The 27,048-nt window shown below is 41.7% G+C and overlaps 2 protein-coding genes and 1 long non-coding RNA gene across 4 annotated transcripts in view; 2 read left to right on the plus strand and 1 right to left on the minus strand.

The window, feature by feature from the left end:
• Window positions 1-27,048, plus strand: part of LOC134165183 (uncharacterized) — a 498,306-nt gene that overhangs the window by 172,527 nt on the left and 298,731 nt on the right. The gene's annotated exons all lie outside the window — the stretch shown is intronic.
• ALG2 (ALG2 alpha-1,3/1,6-mannosyltransferase) lies at window positions 1,107-4,153 on the minus strand. The gene is made up of 2 exons (XM_062621688.1): window positions 3,772-4,153; window positions 1,107-3,103 (listed from the first exon to the last, which is right to left on the minus strand). The coding sequence occupies exons 1-2, from the start codon at window positions 4,102-4,104 to the stop codon at window positions 2,201-2,203; spliced, it is 1,236 nt and encodes a 411-aa protein (XP_062477672.1). The 5' UTR covers window positions 4,105-4,153; the 3' UTR covers window positions 1,107-2,200.
• Window positions 4,416-27,048, plus strand: part of SEC61B (SEC61 translocon subunit beta) — a 32,509-nt gene continuing 9,876 nt past the window's right edge. The window contains exons 1-4 of one of the 2 annotated variants that reach the window (XM_062621690.1): window positions 4,419-4,545; window positions 4,646-4,743; window positions 5,103-5,204; window positions 9,086-9,419. In XM_062621690.1, coding sequence (XP_062477674.1) covers window positions 4,543-4,545; window positions 4,646-4,743; window positions 5,103-5,204; window positions 9,086-9,173 — 291 coding nt within the window. In that variant the 5' untranslated portion in view covers window positions 4,419-4,542 and the 3' untranslated portion in view covers window positions 9,174-9,419. Of the gene's footprint in view, window positions 4,546-4,645; window positions 4,744-5,102; window positions 5,205-9,085; window positions 9,420-27,048 lie in introns of those variants that run through there. The other variant, XM_062621691.1, reaches the window with a different exon arrangement.

Here is a 27,048-nt window from a genome sequence, read left to right on the forward strand (position 1 = left end):
GTCATCAAGTTTTGGAGCACAGGGCCCTTGTCTTCCACATGGTCATAATCTCCTCTTAGGGTGCCCCAAGAGCTAAGATTATTACAGCTGAGCATCTAATGTCCCTTGGGATATACAACCCCGGGATAGGCTGTAAAGATTAGCCACACCTGACTAATAAATCCTGATACCATCATCCAGTCCCCACTGAATGCTTCTAGAAGATCATAGAAGCATGGCATGGTTTGGATTGGAAGGGACCTTTAAAGATCATCTAGCCCAACCTTCTTACAATGAGCAGAGATACATTCCACTAGGTCAGGTTGCTTGAGATGGGGAGCAAGAGATCTTGAAGCAGCCTCAAGTGCTATGCCATGCCTCTACATGCTGACCATATCTTCCTGCAGGAATTTGAGGTTTACCAGCAACTGATGGCAAGCCCAAAGGCCTGGCTTCATGAGATTCAGCTCAGGTCTTGAGATGGCCCAAGCTACCTGCCGGGAACTAGCAAGACAGGCTGCTCTACAAGGAATGACAGTCCAAAGGTGATCACAGGACAGGGCCCAGCATCCAGGAAAGAAAATTCTGTTGACAGTCCCAGCGGTCACCAAGAGGGCTAGGCACATGCCAACACAACTCAGGAAAGGGCTGGTAGCCATGATTTGAGCATAAATGGAGCCACCACTGCAGCTATGCTGATAAGTGTGCACTGGTATGTACCTTACGCTCCATATTAACTCAGCGCAACCTGGAGAATGTAACATCAACCAAGCAACCACATGAACTAGCTCCAACTAGCCTGCACCTTCTAATTGGAGCTTAAAACCTAGGCCAAACATGTCTTGAAGGTGTTAACATCAATGATCACAGATTATTTTAACACTTTCCAGGCCCTTCAGTCACTCATTGCTACTCCTATCCTGAAAAAGTTGCAAAGATTTAGGAAAAGTTTAAGGGGTGGGGAAGAAACACAAATGCTGGAAGAGGCAAGAGATGATATACTGAGGCTAGCCAGTTCTTCTGACATGAACAGAAATGTTGGATATAGGGCCCGTGAAACCACCTGCTCCCAACTTATAATGAATAAGCATTATAGCACCCCAAATTCCTGATTAAAGACAAGGACAGACTTTGAGGATCTTTGTTTATTTGACTTTAAATAAAAGCCTTCTACTGAGACCTAGGCTGCAGTCCTAAGCAACAAGAAGACTGGGCCTCTTTTTGTGAAGTACTAAATGTGAAAATGCCTGAAACGATTTTAAATACAAATTGCAGAATTTAGACTACAAAATTGCATTTTATGGCTAAAACATGATTTCAAGGAATGAGGAAGTCAAATTACTGTCATATGTGCAGTCACTACATTAGTAGGAAAGTATCCCCCAGCTAAATTATTCAGAAAAGTTACACCAAAAAGTTACCACTAAAACAGGCAAAATAAAATGTCTTTATTGTCTGCTGTGTTAACACCTTTTTCAAGTGTGCCATCGTTTAGAATGAAATGTTAAATAGAGGGCATATCATTTAAGTCTCTACAAAGGAAATCTCAAAGTAAAATTACACCCCCAAGCACCACAGATATCTGCATAGACACAGAATTTCAGTACTAACGTTTTTACGTGAGGGAGTCTGATGCCCCTGGTTTAATTCTAGTCTGTTTCCTTCTGCTCACACCTGTACACTTATGACACCTAGTGTGACTACATGATGCAATTTAAGAGCAGTAAAAGGTCGATCATTTTTAAACCATACAATTCACACGCCCAACAGTGCTGTTTTTTTAAAACATGCAGTTGGCTTAAAATTCTCTCCATGCTTCATCTGAGATACCTTTTTTACTTAAAAAGTATTCTTGAACATTTTAAATACATAAAGTGGCACTTGTCTTAGCCATTTACAAAATGTGGATTTGTACAGGACCACATTTTGTATAGTATTAAAGGTTCAGTAATTTCCTAGTAAGTTAATGCCCTATAACTATCCATTTTTCCAAGGCACCGTACACAAAAGAACTGCAATGGCAGACCAGCCTACCACACGAAAATTTCAACCTTCTGATGAGGCAGTGGGGGCCGTTTTGCCTGTTCTTTGTATCAAGTGGCAGAAGGCAACACAAGAATAACACCACAGGAATTCGTATGTCCCAGATTCTTCATCATAGTCACAATAAATACCAGCCCCCTACACAAACGAGAGATACAAAGCAGTAAAATATAAAATTTTATTGTGTTAATCTGCATATGTATTGGTACAGCTGTTCCTTGAATGCTTCTGAGGAAAATTTTTCCATAACTCTGGCTCTCCCAGCTGTTCCCATTGTGTTCTTTAAGAGAGGATCTTTTACAATTTTTTCCATAGCCTCAGAGAATTGTGTTGGCAGAGGATCACACAAAAATCCTGTAACATTATGCAAGACTGATTCTAAAGGACCACCTGAATTAACCGCTATAACTGGACATCTCATATACATTGCCTCCAGAGGGACAATGCCAAAATGTTCATTGCTTGGTGTGTAAAGCACACATACAGAGTTAATAAAAAGAGCAATTTTCTGTTCATCTGAGAAGGATCTCAGAAAAGTGACATGGTCATTAACATTAAGCCTGGCTGCAAGTCTCCTCAGCTCTTCATAGTGTTCCACATTTTCCAGAACTCTTTTGTCATAACCACCTGCCATAACCAGGTGAACTTCATTCCACTCATGAGAATCAAGCCTTCCTTGAAGCTCACGCAAAGCTTCAAGAGCCAACGCTAGATTCTTTTTTCTCTCATACCTATTAATGGAAAGAAACAAGAACTTTTTCTTTTTTGGTATCAGGTCAGCTATGTCTGCAGGAACAACCGTTTCAAAGCTACTGATGTTGAGCGATGGGTAGAGGACATCTGGGTTTATGTGAGATAAGGACTTAAATGTGTCCTTGAACACACTGGCGGTAAACCTGCTGTTCACAACAATACAGTCTGCCATGCCAGTCGTGTACTCTTCTAGCCAGTCTAGCGGTAATCTGTAGATGCGCTTTAGGACAGATTCTCTCTTGGTCAGAAGCTGATCAGGAAAGTGACAGTAAAACAAAACCTTCTTACGAGTTCTGGCCAGTCTGAGTACAGGAATGCAAGCAGACACCTAGTGCAACCAAGAGAGACAGGACAAGAAGAGACAATCATCATTTGGTTTAGTGCTGCTGCTGTGCACACATGATTTCAAAGCCATACCCTGAATGCCAGTCTTGTTACAAGCCAAATACCTTAAAATCATAGAATAGTTAGGGTTGGAAAGGACCTTAAGATCATCTACTTCCAACTCCCCTGGCATGGGCAGGCACACCTCACACTAAACCATGTCACCCAAGGCCCTGTCCAACCGGGTCTTGAACATCGCCAGGGATGGAGCATTCACAGCTTCCCTGGGCAACCCATTCCAGTGCCTCACCACCCAAACAGGAAAGAACTTCTTCCCTATATCTAACCTGAACCTCTCCTGTTTAAGTTTGAACCCATGACCCCTCGTCCTATCGCTCCATCCTTCTTCTCCTTCTCCCCTCCACATCAAACTGCACTCTCTCACCCAAGACCTCCCGCTGTAGCTCTGCATTTCCTCCCTCACCTCGGCCTGCGAGGCCGCCAAACCCCGCCCCCACCCTGGGACTTCCCCATGCACTTTCCTTCGCCAAGGCCCATCACCAGGGAGAGGGGTGGGGGAACCCCAGCAGCAGCCGCTGCCTCTCCCTACAGCTGCCCCATTACCCGCCAGCACCGCCGCAGCGGCGCCCTCCGCCCGGCCCGGCCCCGCACCTGGTCGCAGACGAAGACGTCGGCCCACTCTCCGCTGAGCAGCAGGATATAGAGCGCCACGAAGGCCATGCGCAGGGCGGCACACAGCGCGTGTCCGCGGCCCCAAAGGCTGCGCGGCAGCCACCCGCCCGCCTGCCGCACCGACAGGCCGCGCGTCTCCGCGAAGCACCGCCCGGCGTCGTAGTGCGCCGTCCAGATCTGCACCCGGCAGCCCCGCGCCTGCAGCGCCAACGCCGCGTCCACCACCAGCCGCTCCGCACCGCCCAGCCCCAGGTCCGGGTGCAGGAACAGCACGGACGGGCTCTCCCCACCCGCCTCCTCCGCCGCTGCCATAGCCGCTGCGCTCAGACCAGCGGCCCGGGCCCCAGCCACGCACTACACACAAAGGCGCATGCGCAGCCCAAAAGCCGCCGCAGGACACGTCAGCCATCTCCTCGGGCCCTACCGTTTGTCCTCCCATCGGGCTGTCCCGCCGCTGCCTGCCGCTTCGCCCCACGAGTTCTCCACTCGGCCGGCCCGGCCTGGTCGCTGGTGAGGGAGAGAACTCTACCTCGGAGCTACGGAGAGCCTGCTCCCTTGGAAAGGGGCTAAGGAGCAAGGTAGGGTGGGAAAAGAGGCCGGCAGTGCTCAGGCATCATCACTGGTAGCCGCAGGGCCTTGGGAGGCGCGGTGGGGGTGGGGCTTGCTGCGGGCAGGGACGTGGCCGGAGCAGCCGCTCGGGACTGTGTGTGAAGCTCTGTTGAGTGTTGAGCTAGCGTTGGTACTGCTGCCATGGTGAGGTTCTGCTCCAGGCAGGGGGCGGCTGAGGCGGCTCCTCTCCCTTGGCTGTGTCCGCCGCCCCTTACCGTTTCCCGGCTCTCTCTTTTTCCCGCAGCCCGGGCCCAACCCCAGCGCTACGAGCGTCGGTTCCTCCGGCCGCTCCCCCAGCAAGGCCGTGGCTCCCCGCGCTGCGGGCTCCACTGTCCGGCAGAGGTAGGTTCTCAGAGTGGGGCAGCTCTCTTTCTCTACCGCCGTCCTTTGCACTTGGCGACTGGGCACACACAGCGGTGGGCAGAGGGGCTGAGCCGTGTGCTTCCGCGGGATGTGCGGGCAGAGCTCCAATGGGAGCCCTCACCGGGCCTCGGTGCACTCGGCTGTAGCCCTAGGAGGTGTTGAGTCGACCGTTGTGCTCTCCGCTTGTCTGGCTGCATAGGCTGATACCCTCCACTTGCCTAACTGTACGGTCTGATGAAGTGTCTTCCTTCTTCACTGTCTCTTGGGGTGCTTAGTGCTAGAAGCTGGCTGACTACTAATGTGTTTTGGTCTTTGTTTCATTCTGTTGTACCCTAAAGGAAAAATGCCAGCTGCGGGACAAGAAGTGCAGGCCGTGCCACATCCACAGGCACTGGTGGGATGTGGCGATTCTACACTGAGGACTCTCCAGGGCTCAAAGTGTAAGTTGGGTGTACGGGTGGTGGCAGGCATGGGGGCAGTGTATTTCACCTGCTTCTGTAATCTTTCAGTCTTTGAACTGAGGCATCAGTGTTTTGGTGTGTATGGGAAAACATGCTGAATTGATACATGCTTAGATCTGGGACAAAGCATTTTACTTAATATGTAAATTTGGACAGGTAGTTCTAAAGTTTATAAAGTTTGTAATGGCTTTAAAAAGGTAGATACAAGTTACATTTTGTAATTGTCTAGTCTTGCCTTAAATGGTCATTGAAGACCAACAGTCCATTTAAAGTTGGGAAAAATTTCTCATCACAGTTAATTTAGCATCTTTGTGCATGGTTTTGTTCTCTTTTAGTTAAAACTTTTGTTTTTTTTTTCTTTATTAATAGATGTATCGTGTTCTTTCAACCCCCTTGAAAGCATAACTGATATGCCATGTGCTTGCAGAATCTCAGATGTTTTTATTGAAGAGCTGAAGATAAATTATTTTACCTAAGCTTGCACAGCAAATAGTATTGTGGTATATCTCTGTTTTTACAAGGTGACTGTTCCAAGGTTGTGGTCAAATAATAGCGGTAGTGTCCCTTAAGCTGTAAGGAGAGCCTAAGTTTTTAGTTTTTGGCTGGTTTGAGTCAATCAGATCACTTTCCCGAACTAGCTTTACAGCCAGATACTTGAATAACAAAGGTGGAAGGTGTATATCAGCTGATGGATGCATGCTAAGTCATACCCTCAGTGGGCATTTGTGCTTCCTGTAGAGTTATACTTGTTGGCCTCTTGGTCTTACTGGATTAAAGATAATCCATTAGTATTTTATTTGGGAGCCCTTTAAGGGGGCTGCTGCTAGCTGTGCAAACAGAACATTTGGGGAAGGGCTTGTGATAGTGATTGTCATGTGGGTAATCCTTCCTCAGAAGCTCTTATGTGTTTTTTCATTTTCATATGTGCTTGATTTTACAAAACAAACCTTTAAAAAGCAAACCATTGAAGTAGTGGTGCTCTACTACTTCAGGTTTTGCTTTCTTCATTCTGAATCCAAAAAGGAGGCAAGTTTAAGAAAAGAAAAAGCTAAAGAGCAGTAATAGTGTTCTAGAGTAAATCTGTGCAGATAGGCAAAGGCAGCAGTTTTCCATGTTGTTTGGTCTACTAAAGCTCAATTAAAAGTTAAAACCAAACTGAGAAAAAACAAGTGTTATTGTTAGGTAGATTTTTATATTGTTTAAATACTGTGATGCAAGCTGTGATACAAGCTGTCAAACAGCTTTACCAATTTTAATAAGTTTCATTGTGACTCCTTTGGTATCACTTTCGGTGTTGAATGGCCACTTAATTGTTCTAAACTTTAATACAAGCAGGTCAGTAAGTAGATTTTTCCCTTCTATTTACATTGCAACACAGTGGTTCCAAATTTTGAGGTTTTGGAACACTGGGAGTATCATTTGTGTTTTTTTGTTGTTTGCTTGCTTGGTTGGGGATTTTTCTGCAGGCTGCCATGGGTAGCTGTATGGTCAGGCTTTTAATGGAAGAAAGCATCTGCACACCAGATGTATCACCTTCTGAACCATGGCTTGGGAGGAACATTCTTTCTTATAGATTTCCATGTATTTTTCTACATGTTTTTTCCATAACAACCAATTATTATGTTCTTTGTCCTGTTTGGTAGGTTTTAAAGTAAATACAGGTTATAGAGGGGTTGTGGTTGCCTCGGTAAAGTGCTTCAGCTGAAGTTTTTAAAAATGTTTGTGATTGCTACTGCATACAGCAGTGTGAGAGCTTAGCGTGATGGTGTTTTGTTTTAATCCTGATGTTCAAAATATGGGATCTTGAAATTACTATGGAAAAGAACCACCATAAAACCACCTGAGAACAGGCTATTTCATGCTAGTTATGATTTTATATTCTGTGTAGTTATATTTTAGTCATTTAAAAGCTGTACTCAACATCAGAAGAGTATGTTGAACAAGCAAGTTTAGTTTGCCTCAGGAAGATTCTAGAACATAGGAATGCCTTTAAAAGTAATATTAGCAAAAGGGAGCTGTGGGGAATCTGGTTGAGAGTGGGACACAATATTTTTCTCTTTAAAACTCAGATTGAGCATTGTATACTTTGCAAGGAAGACTAAACCCAAACTTTTTGCCCTTTCTGTGGCAATTGATACCTGTGGTTCCTGTGTCTTGTCTTGTGCTTTCTTGTTTGAAGAGCTATTGGTGGTGTTTCCTGTGGGTAGAGAATCAATTTGGGCTTGTGATATAGTATACAACCTTATGAAAGACATTCTGAGAATGAACAGTGTCAAGTCTTAGAGGTGCCTGAATCTGTTTATTTAAACTGCATGGTGTGCAGAGAAGAATCAGGTGTATGGAGGAGAATGGCAAGGTTTCAGCAAGTTGTCTTTGGGACTGGAGGAAATAAGATACATGTCAGTATTGAAAAACTGTTTATTTTGTCATCTGCAAGTTAAAAAAACTCAAAACAACCAAACGGCCAACAAACATACAACCAACCTTCCCTTGTTTATGTCTCTGGTGTTCTGTTCTGGTTAGTGGTGCTTCTCTATTCCCATGTGCTTTCGGCATAGAGTAGCTTGCATGTTACTACTGCTAAAGGCTCAAAGGGATTAAATAGTAATTCAGGCACAGTATAAGACTGTGCACCTGATACCATTGCAATTTATATTGTGGAGAACATAAACTTCAAATACGTATAAAACACTGGGGATCGAGAAGTATGTTCTGTTGCTTAGTGAAACAAGCTCCTTGGTAGGGGTTGCTTATGTAGTCACTGTGCACGTATATTTTACTTTTTTTATTTTATTTTGCATGTTTTGTCACTGGTTTATGTGATAAATGCTTTGTGTCTGTTCAGGGTTCTCCATACCCCAATAAATCTATGGTGGATAATAAATGAATTTTAAAACTCGATATAAGATTACAGTTACAAATATTTGAAGTACATGGACCATGATCTCATAGAAAAATGTGTAGTAAATTGTTTCCATCCACTTTCAGCTTCTTTCTATGTACTTTCTTGTATTCAAGTAACAGCTGCTTATACACAGTAACCTGAAGGATACAGTTAGTCCAGGCTGGATAGCAGAATTCATGTTGAAAATCAGAAGTGAGATCGGTATGAACCAGTACTGAGTGCATGTAATTTGATAACAGTATCTTAGCACAGTGTGAAACCACTGATTTAGTCTCTCACCGTGCTAAGATTAAATTGTCTTTTAAAAACATCACCATACAATTTCTAAACAATATAATAATGGGGAGGAAAAAGTTCAGAAATTTGTTAATTTATACATTCTGGGTAATGATTTAATGATGGAGTTAACTTTGTCATTCTGTGTATCTTTCTGAAGGAAGCAAAATCTCTGTTTCTCACCCAGTGTTGCCATTGTTTCCACAAGAAATAAAACCTCTAGAGAAAAAAAAAAGCTAATGTGAATCTTATGCCAAAATTTTACTAGCCGCTAGAGGACTCTGTTGGTTTTTGAATCTGACTACATCTCTACTCAGGTGGCTGTCCGAGTAGTAAATGCAGTTGATAATTTTCCAGAGATTGTTTGTACAACATTGAGTAATAATGAACCATTAATGGCTTTTTAAATGAGTGATTTTTGTATTTATTATTATTATGTATTGTACTTTATAGTTATGTAACAATTAGGGTGTGTAAAACTATTTAAAAATGGGCAGCAGCAGTTTTTGATAGAGATGGATATCTCATTTCTAATACTTTAAGGTATTTCTATGGGAACAGAATAAGTTTTTTCGTACAATTGTTTGTGAATGATTACTTCATTTGCCTGATAATGACTGGCCTTTGGACAAAGCAAACTTTTTTTTTATGTTAATGCATTTTTTTTCTTTATTTTTAGTGGGCCTGTTCCAGTTTTGGTCATGAGTCTTCTTTTTATTGCTTCTGTGTTTATGCTGCACATCTGGGGTAAATACACTCGTTCGTAGACTCAGCTGCCAGCTTAAAGCATACATCTCGGACCAAAAATATGGTGGATCCTGGTTGTTCTTGGAGAAAGACTGGGGAAGCTTCCTATCATCTGTTGAAGTCCTGTCAACTTTGGCTCTAATACTGAATTAATTTCTCAGTTTGCTATTTGGGCAGGTTTAAAGTTTGTCGTGGGTCATTTTATATTTGTATCTGTACACTCGGAATACAGGAACTGCAATAAAAGTTGTGTATGGAAATAGAAACAGTTTTAACTGTATTTTTTCCTCCTATTCCAATATTTGACAGTTCAGATTCTTCTATGCTGTACATTGCTATATAATTTTATGCAAGAAGATCTTTGGTTGGGTTGTTTTTTTTTGTGAATGGGAGAGGCAAAATCAGGTGCACAGACAGGTGAAGGAACAAACATGTCCGTTGAAATAAAACAGAAGTACACTAGCTGAGCTGGTCATGTTTAACTCCAGAAAAATAGCTGGGTTTATTTCATTTATTTCCCAAATGCAAGTTGAACTTTACTCGGTGTTCATTATACATGAAAGTATATAAGTATGCTTGTCCTTCAAACTGCACTGAAGGAACAACAGGATGAGCCGGTCCCTAACTGATTTTAAAAATAATAATTGCACAACTGTCAAAGACATGTTTCTTTTGGAGTTCCAGACTCTTTCAACGAAGACTTGGTGAGGAAGAAGTGGAATGGAAGGACTTGAAGAGCAATGGCTGTGTTTTAGATAACAGGACATGCAAGTAAGCTGAGATACAGTTAAGTGGCTCTTCAGTTAAGTCTCCAGTTTCCCTGTGGGTGGTGGTCTTTATTTGCCTTTTCAACATTCAGACAGCTCTTCCTTCTTTTTAAAGGTACTTACATATCGGTGCATTAGTGTTTCAGATGTTTCTTACTGCTGATGTGATGTTGAGATTCAGATAACCAAATCAGGCCTTTCCAAACAGTTGGATAGAATTATTTTAGCCTGTTGTTCATGTTACAATTTCTGTTTGAGTATCAGCTTGTAATGAGAAAACTGTTCATGGTTATGCAGCCTTGATACAAGTGTTGACTGCTGACACATTGTAGAAGCAGCCTTTCTCACACACTACTTTCCTTTAAAGCAATTCTTAAAGTACAATTACCTCTGAAAGGAGAAACTTCAGGATAGTTGCTCTGAGCTATGCTTATGCCTAGTGTAAATGTAGAGGGTTGAAAATTGTCTTACAGAATATAATGGTAGGAGGATTGTGTTTTCAGAGGTTTGAAGGTTGAGCAATGGAATTCTGGTGACTCAAAGGCAGTGGGGTAGGAGAATACACTAAAGCAGTGGAAATTGAGCCAAACAAATCATATGTCAAAGGGAAAAGGATCCACAAACCACTTGCTGCTATGTAAGGGAGCTAAAAACACAAGGGAAAATAAAACAAATAGGTGTATTTGCTCACCATTTTAAAAGGCAGAGATAAGGACCTCATTTAAATGTTTGCCTAACAAGAAAATGAAATCTGTACAGTCAATATTTTCATTTTAAGGCAGGAAAGAAAACGCTAAGAAAGGACCAAATGCAAGTCAGTTGTTCTACTGACAGTGTGGACAGACTCTGCTGCTGACTCAAAGGGAAAGAAATAAAGAAATAATGTACTTTTATGCAAGTAGTGTAAGGGAAAGGAGTAATGTGTAACAGTACTATCTAAATAGGTAACCTTTTCTCTTGATGATGCAGTTTTCTAACACAGCAGAAAACAATTTTCTTCAAAATGCTTCCGGTCCTAAAAGCTGTTTTGCCACATCAAGTGATTCCATTTTAAGTTTTCCATATTTTTACTTGCCTGCTATCTGGCTGCTTCTAAAGACCAAAATCAGCTATGAACTTAGAAAAGGGGGGGGGGGAAGGCTTACTGCTGCACAGCATAAATTTAATTCAGCTGAGTGTAGTATGAAAATGACTATTTTGACAGTGCTGTTCTTGACTAAATATTTTGGGGTTTACAATTGCCTGTATCAGATTTTTACATATGCTGTCAGAGTCTAATGTCTCTAGTTTTGTGCAATTTACTTCCCACTTCTTGACTTTATATTTTGGAAGTGTGTGCTTTTCTGTGGTTTAGAAAAACCCTTGCTGCTTTAATTCATGAAAAAGTGATATTTGGACACAGCTAGCTGAAGTATCATAGCTTGCTTTAATATTCCTTGTACATGATAAAGACAGATTTCTCCATTGTCTGTTTTCAATTTGTGATCATTTTAATGATCAGCATAAAAGCATTAGATAATTCATGCTCATATTTTTAGCATTTTGTGTACATGACCTGTACAATTCTGTATTCTTGCAATTGATGTTTATCAAAACTTCAGCCCCACAGAAGGACAGATAAAGAAATGCAGGTTGCAGAGACTTACCAGAAGTTTGGCTAATAATGAGTGTGAAATTCTGTTTGGTCTTTGTGAATAAATTATGGCCCTGCAGATAAATAGTAGCCAGTCTGTAATACAGGAAACTAGTCTTTTTACAAATAGGTGGAAAAGAAGGATGGTCGTTTGCAAAGCTTCATATTAGAAAGCTAGGAATTAGTAAGACTGAATTTCTGTGCCTGTTTGTATGTGATTGCAATACAAGCTTGGCTGAGCTGACTGTTAGAAACTGTAAATATCTGTATAGTTTACTTAAGTTCCAGAGAGGGCTCTAGGTCTGCAAAGAGCTTTACTCTGTCTCCTTAGCGATAGAGGTTCAGGACATCTGGAAGGACTTGTATTTCCATATAAGGTATGATAATGTACGAGAACCTTTTATTCTTGACTTAAAAGAAATGTAACCTCAGACTCCATTATTCCTCAAGTGATTAAGGGGTTTTATAAGGAAATGGTCCTGCTGTACATGAGAACATCTGTGTTGCTTAAGCTTTCCCTCCATCCCCCAGCCATGAATCTGAGCCCAGGAGCAAAATTCAGTCTGATTTAAGAGAGGAATAGAAGCTGAAAGACCATATTCTTGAGGGTTGGGTGGAATTGGTAGCTGTTGGAAGAGGGAGACTGTAGAAGTTCCCTCTGAGCAAAAACTCATTTTTAACTTGTTACCTATGGAGAATAGGGTGAGAGGTAGACGACTTAGATGTCCTTAGGATAGGAAAAGGTTTAATCTTTGGTCTTGCACCTTTTTTGCACACTGCAGTCAATCACAGACAAGCTATGGATCTGTGGGTATGTGAGCTTCATTAGTTCTGATGTTTCAGAACTGCTTTTTGCTCTGTAGACTCCAGCTGTACTACACAAAACCAATCTTTGTTGGGGATTGGTTTTTATCTTTCCTACCTCTAGGCTTCGCTATTTACTGGTATCCAGTTGGTTATATCCGGGCCAACCTTCTTGTAGTGTGCATATAGCATATGAACTCCTCCCAGCTTTTGACATCGTGTCATGATAAGTACTGTGCCTCTGATAATCACCCTCAATGATTGTTCATTCTTGAAGGGACCAAGGGGAAGGGCGGTTGTTCGAGTGTATAATTTGTGATTGTCCCATACATACTTGGCCCACTTGCAACAGAAGGGTATCTTTTCTTTTATCATGTCAGACTCTGAATTTGCCCTCCAAGAAGAAACTGTCAGCTCTTTCCAATGTCTCATCTATATCAAGCTGTTTCTTAAGCTCTCTGAGCCTATGAGACATAACATAAACTAGTGCAAGCTCTCTTTAGTACTGTTCACAGTAAGTTATAATGCCTTTGCTGCAGCTTTGTATATGTATCTGTAAAGACAGATGTATGCAAATGTGTACAGTGCTTTATCAGTTTAGAAATACAAAAGGATGTGTCTCTGAAAATGTAAGATGGTACACCCTCATTAGACTGCACCATGACAGCAGTGCAAAGAAGCAAACAGAACAGCTTGTGTTCTCTTCCTCAGCTGTGTTAGCTCGAGATGAGTGGATGGTATACTGAGATCATGTGGTGAGCGCTAAATGATTTCATAAATACATTAATGGATTCTGTGAGGGGCTTGGTAGAAAAATTTATCTTGGGGTCTTTTTTGATTGGAAAAGAGATGCCTTTTATTTCGTGAAAGGCTAAGGTTATATATTTCCAGGTTTGATGACGCTGTATTGACATCCTCATATTAGCTGTTTATTTAAGTGTTTCATAGAAGATTGTTTTGTAGACTTGGTGTTGTTAGTAATATGTTAAGAGTATTAATGCTTCTTCACTTGGGATGTGAGCTGTAAAAGGGGACTGTTTGTATTTTTTTAGTTGGAGGGGAAAATTATACAGCATTTGTGATTTCTGCTTTGATTTCGGAAGTTGGTGAAAAGAAAGGCAGGCAAAAGAAGAGCAGGTGTGAAGTTACTGAGTACCTGGCTATATGTCATTCTTGACATGTGTTGTGACTTTCTCTTCTTCCTTTTGTATTCTAGTTGTCTCTTTTTCTCTGAGGGCTGCTGATCATACTGAATTGTGCCATGTAGTTTGATAATGCTCTGGTAATGCAGAGACATGGCAGGTAGTAACAACAGTGAACAGAACACACCCATTTTACTGATGACACAGTCCAAGTTCAAATGTGGATTGCCACAGATTTAACAATTTTATCTCGTGTTTGGCTGCAGGTTGCAAAGAAACTTTACAGAACATTGAAAACTCACGCATGGAGGAACTCACAGTAGTGGATAATAGAGCCTTTCCTCTGTCCCAGGTGGAATTAAATAATACTAATCTCCCTGCTGTCTGCATGCAAATTACTTACTAATGACAGAGTTGTCTTCATTGAACGAGGGTGTGTGGAGTGAGATACCTCTGTGCTTCTGAACAGAGAAACAACCTTACAATACCTGTGGGAAGAAAAATGGTTTTGATAATTCTGCTTCCAGAATAATGTTTTCTACCTACAAGTTAAAATGATTTTCAGCCACTTTCTGCCTTGTGGCAAACTCAAGAACAGGAGAACATCGGATAAGGCCTCTTGTCGTGGATGATTGCTTGAAGATCTTTCTCTACTTTAAGGGGAAAAGTTTTCAGTAAAATGACTTGTTGCAGCAAACCTTTTATCTCTGTGGTTTAGGTTGTTGTGGCTATGGCTGTGTAGCTCATGAGAAAGCATCTGTGTTCTGAAGGAAGCACAGAGGTCTTTTATTTGTCCTGCTGTCCAGGGTAGTTCACCTGCAGCTGTTCCTTCCTGGTACTTAAGGAGCACCACTACTTCATGCAGTGGTAGCCCTTTCTCTCCGCTTTTACTTGGCTTCTTTTGAGGATGTGTAACTCGATGAACTCCTTTTCTCTGTGTGAATGACACGTACCTCGCCTCTCTAGGGTGAGATTTAACTTTAGATTAGCTAACTCTAGACTTCCAGAATCATAGAATCATAGAATAGTTGTGTACCTTTTGTAGTCACTGGTGACAAACCTGCATTTCTAGGTTTTAGTTCTGCTAACCTGTTTTAGTGTCAAGTGAAAAGGTATCCTGTAGGTGCCAGTTGCTTCGGGCAGTTGAAGAACTCTGGACAGCAACTTAGAGTAGCTGGAGCATTTGTTAACATTGTAGGTGCCAGATTGTTTGAAATGAAATTCAACCCTGCATTCAACAGCTGCTGCTGACTGAGCTACAGATCTTTAACTTCATGTTGCTGATGAAATAATCTGAGAGTATACAGTGGTGATGAAACCCGAAAACCTCATGAAGACATGCTTGGCAGGTTCAGTCATCAAAACAGACTTCCCAGAGACCAGAGGTTTTAGGAGCACCATGATCCTTGAAGAAAAAAGTAATTGGCAATTCAGGCAAGCACTTTAAACAGACAGTAAGTCAGTAAATGCTGTCAGAGCATGTTTCTTCCCCATGGATATCACTAAACCAGTTCTGTTTAACTTGCTTCATGTTGGATGTGCCGGCACAGAGTTAGAATCTGTCTGTTAGTGCCTTGCCATCACTAGGCGGAATTCTGTGGTACATATGGCTGAGTCACTCCTATGCAGTGGGAAAAACCAAATTGCATGGATATAAATTTTGCCTAGTTTTATTCTTGTATGAAAATAATTGTCTCACCAGCGAGGAATAAAAAGAAAACCTGTTAGAGAAATGTTAGCAAACTTTGTGTGTGTGTGTCATGGGCTTGACTGTCTCATAGTGAAGCTAATGGGAAAGCTGCTAAGCATCTGTTCGAGGAGGATGAGGCAGCTGTGCGTTTGTGTTAAAAAGGAAATGTAATGCTTTTATTGTTCAGTTTCTAAGCTTGCTCTTTACTGCAAACCTGAAATGAATACCCAGGTGCTATACTGATCATTACATTAAATTTTATTAGAAAAATAGACTCTCCTTGTACTTAAGGTAAGGAATGAGGTGTAATGTGCTTCCTCCAAAAACCTGCTTTTCTAGTGGAAGTTGTCCCTCCCCATGGTCCCTTCAACCCAAACCATTCTATGATTCTATGAAAAGTGCTGTGAAACAATTTTATTAATGCTCCAGAACCTATTCCTCCACCATCTGCTCTAAGACAGTGGCTTTCAAATAATACTGAAGTTGGGAACAATACTGCTATTGATAATTCATGGGTCAGGTGACAAGGAACCTTGTAATAAAAACTGGCATATATTTCCAACACAGCATCCTAACTTACAGCAAAAGAAGCATCCGATTGTGAAAAATCTGCAAAGGCAGATTAAAGGGGTAGAGTGGTGGCACTGCAAGTTCTTGCATTCCAGGTGTAATGATTGTTTTACTGTAAACCAGCAAATGTATGGAGTCAAAGCAGTATTCACATACAAAGTCTTATTTTTTCACTGTGCATTTAACACCATCAGATCCCAGACTTGAAAGTGTTACTGTAGTGCCTAATTAGCATGCCCAGGCTGAATATTTCCAGCACCTGCCGTGACAGAAGAGGTTTCATGCAGTGCTTCCCTTCTTACTTTTCACTTCTCACCCTTAGCTGATGCTGCTGAGTAAAACCCCTGTAGCACAGTCTCCCTGGAAGACTGTTAAGGTGCATCAGAAGACAACAGTCATGCAGAACTGGAAGTAAGTTTTAAATAAAAGCAGACCTACGTACTGTCTTACAATAAGATAGTAAAGAAAGTATAATAGTCTGAGATATTGCTAATTCCTAAGAACCACTAATACTTACTAGCTCTTTGTAGCAAAGTCTCAGTAGCTCTCACAGTACTCTCTCTCACAAGCAATATCACCATCATTTCTTTATTCTCCTGGTTTGCTGCCTTCAAGTTTTGACCAGACTAATCCCTAAACCTCCCTCTGCTTTAAACAGTTGTACAGCTTCCTCTCACTCCCCTGATATCCACACTGGTTGCAGTTGCTACTTTGTATTAATTATATCATTTGTATATAGCTCAAGTTCATGTATGGGATGTAATTCACTGAAGAGCTGTCGTGATGTTGGTTGTGGCTGGGCTATTCCCTTTTGCTTCCTCAGAAGGGCAATAATCTTATGTTCTGTTCTCGGTTGCCGTGTATGGGATAAAGCCAATTACATCTGAGCAAAGCCAGTGCTTTTCCTTCACTTTAATTTCTGCACTGCATCAGTGCCACTCCCAGTTTCTTTGTGTATGTGTCCACCTTTGTTCATTGCCAGAAAGCACTGCTTGGGTTTCTGCTGAGGCCATTTAGCATCATCCTGCCTTTTCCAGGAAAAATACAGCCTGAGCTGAAAGCACTTGGTAGGTCCCACCTGATCACACCTGCTTCTGAAACTGGTCCCAAGGCATCAGGGGGATGTGTTTTTTGTCACATTAAAATCATACATGTCAAGTTGGAGTGAACTTTTTGTATGTTTTCTATGAGGTGTATGCTGTCCTTGCATGGAAGCAGTGTGGGAATTGAAGAATTTTCTCCTCACAGCAGTTCAGTGACACAGGCTGGGCTAGAAATCAGGATTTAAGTTACAAATATTCCTTTATGTAATGCTGTGCACCTGACGTGAAAGTATGAAGTCCATCTAATATGAGTCAGCCTCTGCATGAGCTGTCAATACAAGGAAATGCAGGACAGCGATGGCACAATGTTTCAGTTTGCAGGAAGAGATGCTGTGTCCAGTTTTGAGCACACTCAATGTAGGAAAGACAGTGATGAGCTGGAGCAAATACAGCAGAGGTGTTCAGGGTCTGGAGCACTTGCTCTGAGAGGGGAGGCCGAAGGAGTTGGACCTCTGTAGCCTGGAGAAGGGGAGGCTTAGTTGCAACCTTCCTATATCTACGCAGAGGTCATGAAGAAGTTGAAAGCAGGCTTTTCATAGCAGTGCCTAGCAGGAGGATGAGAACCCATAGGTCTAAGATAAAGCAAGATGGGTTGGATACAAAGAGAAAGCTTTTCACCTTGAGGACAGTCAAGCATTGGAGAAGGTTTCCCAGAGCAATTGTTCAGTCTTCTCCCTTGGATTTTTTCAAGACCTGATGGATAAAGCCCTGGGAAGCCTCATTTGATCTCAGAGGTGGCCCACCTTTGAGTTGTAGGTGGCAGGGCATTGCACTAGATGACATTTCAAGCTCTCTTCCCACCTGAATTACTTGTGATCATATGGTTCTTGTGTAGCCTTTCTGATACGGACTTGAATGTCTGCATCCTCTGAAACTGGGGATATTTCTGCTGGTCAGCAGTTGAGGTAAAGAGCTGACTGTGAACAGAACCTACTTCAGGTTATCAAAGGTCTTGGAGAGTCATGGAAAGAAAGATTCTTAGAGATTTTATTCAGGCTCTGGAGCTTGAATTTTTGATTTACTGAGCCAAGTAGATGATATTAGCTAAGAATACAGTATGCAGTCCGAATAAGTAAATCACACGTCCGCAGGAATCGTCAAAACTGTACATGCTACTCCATCTGGTGGGGGAATCAATAACTTCCAGTGTTTAAAAGGTGGAGACGTCCTTCAATTACAAAGGCAGGATTTTCCCAATCTGTTTGACTATCTGTAAGCAAGTGTCCTTTCTTTTGCAATACTGACACTACACAGGACAGATGGGAAATCTTGTTTGGTGAATTTTGGTTTTCAAAAACTTCTACAGGTATAAATATTATTTTTTGTCCTGTTCGCTTTCTTTCAAGATGAGTAACCCAAATCAATGTGGTTGATGGGTTGCAAACAAAAGACACAGTCCTGAAGAATTGGGCCTCCTCTTTTCTACTGTTGTAGGCTCAGGACATGAGAATGTTTGCTAAAATACCCTGAGCGGGTCTCTGAAGTTAGTCTTTATGGTGCAGGATTGCATTCTGTCTGTTCGTGGAGGGGTAGCTCAGTAGGTCCTGATTAGTACCTCTCTACACAGCATCAGCAGCTCGAAATTTCTTCACCAAATTCTGCAATGACCCTGCATAGAGGTAAATGAAAATGCCAGCATTGGCAGTGCCTGGAAATAACATGAAGCATTAAAATCTCATACATTTTTGGAAGGTTATAGGAGTAAAGGTCATGTTGCCTCTTTCATGAGCTGTGAGATTCCATGCCTGGTAGTAATTTATTTCTTGAAATAGAGAACCTCATAAGAAAAACACATAACCTCATAAGAAGGAGTAAAGGCTAAGCAAAGATTTATATGGATTTCATAGGTGTCTTTTTATTAGCATTATGTAATCAGTGACAACTTTATTTCGAAGTAACACACATTGAAATGTAGAGAGAGGTCAGAGATGGTGAGTCTCAGTCTAAATCTGCATTTGTGTTTGGATATACAGGCAGAGGCTGAGGATTATGTTGATTATCATGGAGACTCACGCTGTTTATTCCTCTGTTTTGAGCTACAAAAGGAGCAGCGAGCACCTTTCAGGAGTGTGATTGCTTCATTTTGGTGAGAAGTAAGCTTTTATTTGGACCAAAGAGGGTGTTGCAGTGTTTCACAGCCATGAAATCTCAGTTTTGCTCTCCTTTTGCAGTGAATAAGAATGTCTGTTTGTTTACTGTATGATGGCAAATTTGTAATTCAGACATTTGTTGTAGAGACTGACTGATGAGCAATGTGATCTCATCTCTTCTAATTTAGTTTGAATTGAATATCTGATCTCGAAGAGAAAGGGTTTGCTTCACAGTCCCTAGCACTTGCCAGAGGTCCACTTGATCTGAAGACATAAATCCTTGAAATGCTTTTTCAAACTGAGAATTTGACTAGAGACTTTACTGCTGTAGGCTTTCAGATCTCTTTCATAAGGCCAGTTGAAGGAAAATCTGTAGCCTTGTGCCCAGTAGATGTGGTGTTACCATTAATTATAAGAGGCCACAGACTGTCTGAAGCTAAGAGCTGAGGCCTCTGGACTTTTTGGGGTTTGTATGGGCTTGTCTTGGCCTGCCTGCAGATTTCTTTTAGCTTGTTCGCCTGTAATAGTGATTGCCTAATGACCAGGTAACTATTATTTTGTTTTAGCTTTTGATCAGCTTTGAACAACTTGAATACTGATAGCTCACAGTTCCCTTCCCCTGCACTGGAGCTATCATGGTTAAGACTCATAGAAGCAGTAGAAAGGAAAGCATACCACCAAAAAAATGGGTAGATATTAAAATGTGTGTGTACAGATTTAACTGAATATAATTTGAACTGTGACTTGTTAGCATCATTGTAACTGGATGGGTAATTCTTTCATTAGATTGTTTAGACTCGAGCTAGACTCATGGTAAGTTTGTGATTTCGCATATATGGTGTGTTCCTGTTGCCGTTAACATTTCAAGTGTTTCAGGCTTGAATTCAAGCAGTCTATGATGTAACCTGAATGATTTAGTAGCAAAGATTAGGAAGCAATCATGAAGGGTTGTATATCCCTGACTGATACAGCAAAAGTGTCTTGGGATGACCTGTCATGAAGGGGTGCTGGAGCACATGAACCTGTTTCCAGAGGTTTTTCTCAGAGGAGAGTAAAGGGGAAAGCTCTGGTCAAGGAAGGTGTGTGATTATGTCATGAGTTGCTCTCATCTTAGAGAAGCAAGATGTATGACATTTTTGAGTCTTTAGGTAAAGACTTGCACATTTGGCCTTCAAGCACTTTACCCAAGTATAGTGAATATGTGGTTTATTTTATGAGATATTATTTTGGGATGATTCAAGCAGTTAATCATCCTCTGATACCAAGATCTGCTGTCTTTAGAGAAAACTTTTAAATGCTTCTGAAGTCTGAGGAAGCAGGAGGAAACCTACCATGTTTGAAGTTTATTTACTTTGTCTAGCAGTAAATACAGTGATTTGGGCAGAATAATCATTACATTTCAGCAGATGTCCAAAGAGAGCAGGTCTGTGAAGGAGGAGGGTCTGTTACGGTGTTCAAAGAAGAACATCAATGACAGAGGAAAGGGAGCAGCTACTGTGTCATTTTAAAAGACTGGAGAACAAACCACACCAATATTAAAAGGAAATAATGCAAACCATAGGCTGTTTCCTGTGAGGCCAAAATGCAGTCTCTACAATTCAAATTGTTCTTCATATTTGTGAAGGACAGATTTAGACCCACGAGGGAAAGAAAAGCTGTGAAGAAGAGAAGGAGGGCTAACAGCTTACTTCTTGGCTGTTAACATTGAATAATTAAACACTAACAGCCAAAAGGAAAGCTGTTGTTTTCCTAGTCCAAATACCCAGCCAGGAATAAAACATTAAGCAGCTATACAAATGATGTCTTTCATTTTCTTTTCATAAAACAAACCACTAAGTTAAACAACATATACTTTGGATACATAGAATATAAGTACATTTCATATAGCCAGAAGCATAATTTCTGGAATTTGTGCTTTGCACATCACAGGTAAACCGAACATTACTTACTGTGCTGAGCTTTTCCTTTAAAATTCATTACGCGTCTGTGGAAATTAAGGCTAGTATCACTTAAAGCCATTACTACTCTATGGTAAAGAACCCCTAGAGGGCTTGTGTGTCCAAAATCTTACCCGTTTGGGTTTTTTTTTCCAGCTATAATATTTGGTCCAAAAATGTTATTTACTAACCCCATCCTGCTTCTGGAATGTGAGTCATTAGTCTGTGCTTTTACTGAAGGAGAGTCTTAAGATGTTGTGGCTTTAGCCTCTGGCCCCTGCTCCTTTTTGTAGTCTTTTCACAAAGGCTGAACTTTTGAGAAGTTCTCAAACCTTAAGCTTACCAGGGAGGAGAATAAAACAAATTGTTTTGCTGGTATTTTTTGCTGTGTGTAAAGCAAGGATTGTAAAAGTTAGAGTGGAACAGACACCACATTCATGGTTTCAGACTACAACCCATTCCCATTCACACGTTTTACACTGTAAGAAAACTCAGAGGAGAAGAGGGGGAGGGGAAGCTAGGAGAAAAACAAGACATATGAAATGAAGGAGAGATGGTGTTTAGAATCCAGTATGTCTGACAGAAGTAAAAGCCCCCAGAGCCAGAAAATTGTCATCAGGTAGCGGTGATGTCAGTCTAGAGCTCCTTCCAGCTTTGGATCACAAGGCCCATCAGCAGAGCTCCCCGTACACAGCACCCCTTCACAGTCACTCATCAATCAAACAACTCTGAAAATAAAGAGCACATGTCATCAAATTTGTGGAATTCTTCCCTTCCTGTTTATGCAAGAACTGCCAGATCACTTATGTTGCTGCTCCAGCTTTCTGTCCTCGGAGAGGCGGGTGATTTTTCTTTTCCTAGTATTAGAGTAGTAAGTCCTTTCAATTCTGGTGTGAAACTTAAATGTTGTTGTTACAAGACAATTTCACACTGCACAGGACACTGGGGACCTTTGCAGGAATGCAAAGGTTATATCTTTGAAAGGCTGTTTATTCATCTCCATAAAGCTCCCTTGCCACTTTTTATGAGGAGCGATAGAGTAACAGATCCAAAATACACTGTTTGCCTATGCAAAAGCCTTCATACTTGTTTATATTGGTTGGATTCAAGTGCTGGAACTGGCAGGTTGCTCCGAAGAGGGTATAGGAGCAAAGTATGGAGGCACATACAATGTATGGAGTAGGGACTCAAAGGCTGTATCTCAGTTGCTAACTAAAATGGGCCAGGGACTTCTCTGAGATCCTGGGTCCAACAGGCATGGTTGAGGTCATGTTTGTACAGATCAACTCCCTTAAGCTGTCCTGCCCATCAGAAAGGCTAGGTGCATCTGGTGTGGCTGTTGACCTGCATTAGCTCTTGAAGCATTGCTGGGATCAGCAGTGTCATTCTGCCTGGGCCAAAGCTGTGCTAGGACACGTGCTGATGCTTTCATGGTGAGGCTGGTTGCTTGTCAGTGCTCAGTTTGCTTGGGTAGGTGTAGTCAGAGGTTCCCATATTACGCTGGAATATCAGGTACAGGACAAAATAATCCTTTTTCAGTGAACTGTCATCTGTATGTACTTCACTCCTACTCTGCCTACATCTTCAGAAGTGTCATAAGAAGTAGAGATCACTCTGTCTAGTAACCAGCACTCCTTTCTCTAATAAAGCTGTATACATAAGAAAAAGGTTGACATTTATATTAAAAGCATTAAAAAAATAGCGGTACTTCTGCTGGCAGTTTTCCCAGCACACCATATGTCGACCTTCACTGGTCAATGTAAAAACCGCAATCAACTGTTTTGGGATTAGTGTTTCACATCAGATGTATCACCCCACGCTTTGCTTTCTCACTGATGCCACCCTTTCCAGGTGACTTCAGACTCCCTCTGTGTGACCTTTTGCTTGATGCTGCTTCTAATGTGTGTTCCCACAGGAACCATCTCAGGATCACAAAACATAGCCTGCATGTTCCCCAAAGCCAGGATTTCATTCATCCTCATGCATGTCTGGGCTTGGATCTAGTTTCTCCAGTGTTGCTAGTCCAACCTTAGAATACAATTTGCAAAGCTTTTTTTTTGTTGGCTTCCAGGTTTCTTTCTTTGATTATCAGAGGAATATCCAGTTTCTCTTCCATACCTGTCCATGTTTTCATTCTCTTTTACCCACAAGACAAATTTCTGAGGGTTCTCCACCCTCCTGGCTCATGAGGACAACCTGATGCCTGTTCTTTGCTGGTCTTTGCGCCATATGCTGAAGATGAAAGCTTTGTATATTTTAATGTTCTCCCATAGCATTAATTCTTTATATCGAATATGAATTATTGGCAGATTAACAGCAATCTGGAAAAGCAGATGGTGCTTTCCAGACCTCCCTCCTCCTTCCCTGTCATGGTTGAAAGGAAACTAACATTAATGCAGCCCCAACCTTCAGTGAGAGCACAAGCCTACTCAGTGTGTCAGGCTGCCAGTTCTTTACGTCCAACTGTATCTTATCTGTGTGCTTCCTATTTCTTCTGGATATAGAAAGAAATCTCCAATACATACCAGTATTTTTATTCTGTAGTTACAAATGCAAATATAAAACCACCATATAATTACATCCATGTATAATCACATAAATATATATCAGTGGCTCTGCATTTGTACTACTAAATAAATGGATGTGTGGTCACAGAAATGCATATGTATATATACGTGCATGCATAATACATCAGGTATTTGTGTGTACTTCGTAAATCCATTGGGCATCAATATTGACATGTTTCTCTGTGGAAACTGAAATTTAGTCTGATTGAAAGTGGATAGCATGGCTTTGGATGACAAATGTCCACCAACTCCTGATTAATCACAGACATCTTCCCTGCCTAGAAACAGACCTGCATATCACTCTCTCTGCACAGTTGCACTTATGCCCTGCCTTTATGCTTACATTGTGTTTGGCGCCTTTTCAGTCTTTCTCTGCCGGACAACTTCCTTCAAAGATTTCATGTCAGGAAAACTCATCATACTGGTTGTACGTGTGCCTTTTCCCTGTACCTGCAGAATTATTTGTCACTGATTATACTCTTAACAATGGATAAGAACTAGTTTGGATGTGCACTGATACACCTCAAGATCTTTCTTCAAGCTGCTGCCAGGAAAACATTCATCAACAATTCTTTTGTTTCATAAGATAAGTTTAGTATGAAATTGAGTATGAAAGATTAGGATGAAATTCACTGAAAACAGCAGAAATTGGTAGCAGATAATATATGCACATGCATATACACATTGACACACAGAGGTTTCAGTCTGAGATGTACAGCCTCTTTGTGGCAGACACTTTCCCTTTGTTTTTGGTAGTCTATTTCTTGCTGTCTTTCCTTCCAGCCTACAATTAATAAAGTCAGTCACAGGGGCACGGAAATTATTTATGCTTTATTCTTCATTCGTTGGTATACTGGTAGCCTGTGTGCTGTTCCTTACTGTGTTACTTGTAAGAAGAGTTTTAATGGAAACCTTTTCAAGACAGAAAGGATCCCACAGCACTGGGGAGTTAAGGAGGCCCGAGGTGCCCTCCTAAATTCTGCACTTCTGCGCTACTTATCGTATTTAATTTTTCAAGAATAGTGTTCAGTTGCTTGGTCACAGCTTCCCTACATCTGATGGCAAGAGGCACTTCACCTAAAAAATCCACTGCACAGGCTGGAAGGGCTGACTCTCACTTGTCTGTATGGACAGGCGAGGGTCGAAACGGTAGGTGACAAGGTGCATGGGAAGCTGCAGATCCAGTGCTGCATGTGGGCGGACCAGCGCATGGGTAGCTCGAGTTAGCTCGGGAGATGACAGTCATGGTCGGACACTTCCTGATTGCCCAAGCAGCCTTTTTATCCAACCAGATTTGGATATCCCACATGCCCATGGTCATCGTGCGTGTAGTAAGCGTGCTTAAAGCCCTTCCCAAATCTTCGCTTGCGAAGCCAAGCCATCAGTCAATCAAACCTTGCCAGTGAATATAGCATCCATGAGTATGGAGTCTTTGATGGTAAGCACTGCAGGGAGAGAACGTTGGCTGGGATGTGGTGGAATTTGTGAGGTTTTCTTGTGTTTTATTTTGGCTTTGTTTCTCTGTTTTGTTTGTGTTTTGGATGTTTGGGAAGTAAATGTACTTCAGGCAAATCTTGAAGGATAACTGGTTTTCCGTTCCCCCATCCCTGTGCAAGTGCTGTGTCATTTAGGATCAAGCAGATTAATGAAATAATTAATCTTAAAAGATAATTCAGGGCCCCATGGTGGAAAGCAAAATTCATTTATTACTACTGGCTTCTGGTGTTATTTCAGACTGTTACATGCTCATCATGTAAACAACCTCTTGCACTTACTCAGCTATATACTTAAACTCCAAAAAGAGTAGCATATGGGGTGAAAACCAGATGCCCCTGCCCACATAAAAACTCTATATGTTTTTTTGAATGTACTCAGGAAAGAGTCACGATCTTCTTCCCACTCTCAGAGGAGTCAGCTGAATGCAGCCGAGCCCCTGTTTAGCTCTCTGTGACTACTGATGTTGCCTAGACTCTCCTTGGTGGGAAAATGGGGCGTCCTGCCTTGTCTCATAGGATGTTCCATCATGCTCCTCTGAACTTTCCGTACTTCATGTGTTAATTCTCCGTACTAACATAATCTTCCTTTTTCCTTCAAAGGCTGGCTGGGTTTTTCTACAGAAACTTTCTACTTCATTCATCTCCAGTATCTAGCTCTGTATCTCATTCTTTGCATCTGCGGAGCAGTTAACATCATCAGGGACCTTCTTCCCAATAGCACCCTGTATGCAGTTTTGGCCTCTGCACTCAGAGGCCAAGTTTGCATCCTATCCAAAGACTGCCTTTAATTCCTCATCTTGTTAAATCAGTACTTCAGATGAGAACCCCTCACAAAGCCTCTAATAAATCACAACTTTCATTTCTGTCACATCTTTATTTCTGACCACTTTCTGTTCAGAGGTCGCTATTTATGTCAGCCATTAATTTTGTATAGACTCCCTCCAGCTGCCTTGCTTCTGCAGTTTGCTGGCATGTGCAATTGCAACAGAATATGCTGCTCTGAACACCAACACAGGTCCCCTTCCTTGTGGCATAAAATCTTTGGCGTGCCTCGCAATGAGATGGTTGGGTTTGTCTGTTTTGTGAAGCAGAGGTCTGCTCCCATGCTCTGCTAGTGACCCGCCATGCGGGGGCAGAACAGCTCCACCTAGGAGCATGAAATGAGTGCTCCCAAAGAGAGCTGGTGGCTCTGCAGCTCATCTCTCCGCAGGAGCAGATGTTCCACTGAGGAAACCTGCAGTATAAACTGAGTTCCGCAGAAGCCCTTTGGGTTCAGGAAGGTCTCATCAGTCTTGTGTTGTCCTGATGCGCACTTGCAATAGTGATTTGGCTGCTTTTACTATAGCCCCAAGACATAGGAAGCCCACAATCATGAGAAATTTCATACCTTCTGCTGCACCTGGATTGTCAAACAAACCAAATTCACCTCAGAATATTTAGTGAAGATCAAAATGAACCAACAGTACACATGACTACGGTGTGCTGGAAGCATCATTCTGTAGCCTGAGTCAGGTGTGATACCAGTGGGAACTGGATACATAGAGGAGCTGCATGACATGCAGAAGTCTCCAGTGTATGAACCTCTGACTCTCGTGTGTATTTATCTGACTCTCCTATCCATTTATAAGCTATGCAGAGGCATGGCTTTCTGATAGGACCTATATTATTTTAATAGTCTACTTATTTCAAGAATTCTGGGCATGGACAGTAGGTCTGTAAAGGCATTGGGCTATTTTTAGTGATGCTATTCTGAAAGCCTGCAGAAATTGAAATACTGTTTTAAAAAGTCTCTACAGCTCTAAGTCATATGAGTCACTAAGGGGTTTCTATCTTCCTTTTTAGGTTTTAAGAGTTTATTTCTCTAGTAGGTTTTACTTTGCTCTCCCAGAAAAACTGATGGATTTGTTCTTTCAATCAGGGTAAAAGGTGTTATTGAAGGCCCTTTGATACGTTTTTCTCATGTACATCAGATGATGGAGGTAATGAATGGTCACATACTGTCCATCCATTACGTGCACATGTTGGCACTATGACTAACATTTGACTTCAAAATGCTGTTTAATACTGCGCTTGAACTGTCATCTGTCCTGTTGGCA

Source organism: Pezoporus occidentalis, unplaced genomic scaffold (genome assembly GCF_034315485.1).
Source record: "Pezoporus occidentalis ecotype Australia unplaced genomic scaffold, CSIRO_AGI_Poc_V1 ctg231, whole genome shotgun sequence".
In the NCBI taxonomy this organism is placed as follows: domain Eukaryota; kingdom Metazoa; phylum Chordata; class Aves; order Psittaciformes; family Psittacidae; genus Pezoporus; species Pezoporus occidentalis.

Excerpts from the sequence above, each read along its gene's own strand:
- ALG2 (XM_062621688.1), bottom strand. The coding sequence starts at position 4,104 with ATGGCAGCGGCGGAGGAGGCGGGTGGGGAGAGCCCGTCCGTGCTGTTC. Across the intron at positions 3,104-3,771 it reads ACGTCTTCGTCTGCGACCAG|GTGTCTGCTTGCATTCCTGT; the intron begins GTGCGGGGCCGG and ends TGGTTGCACTAG.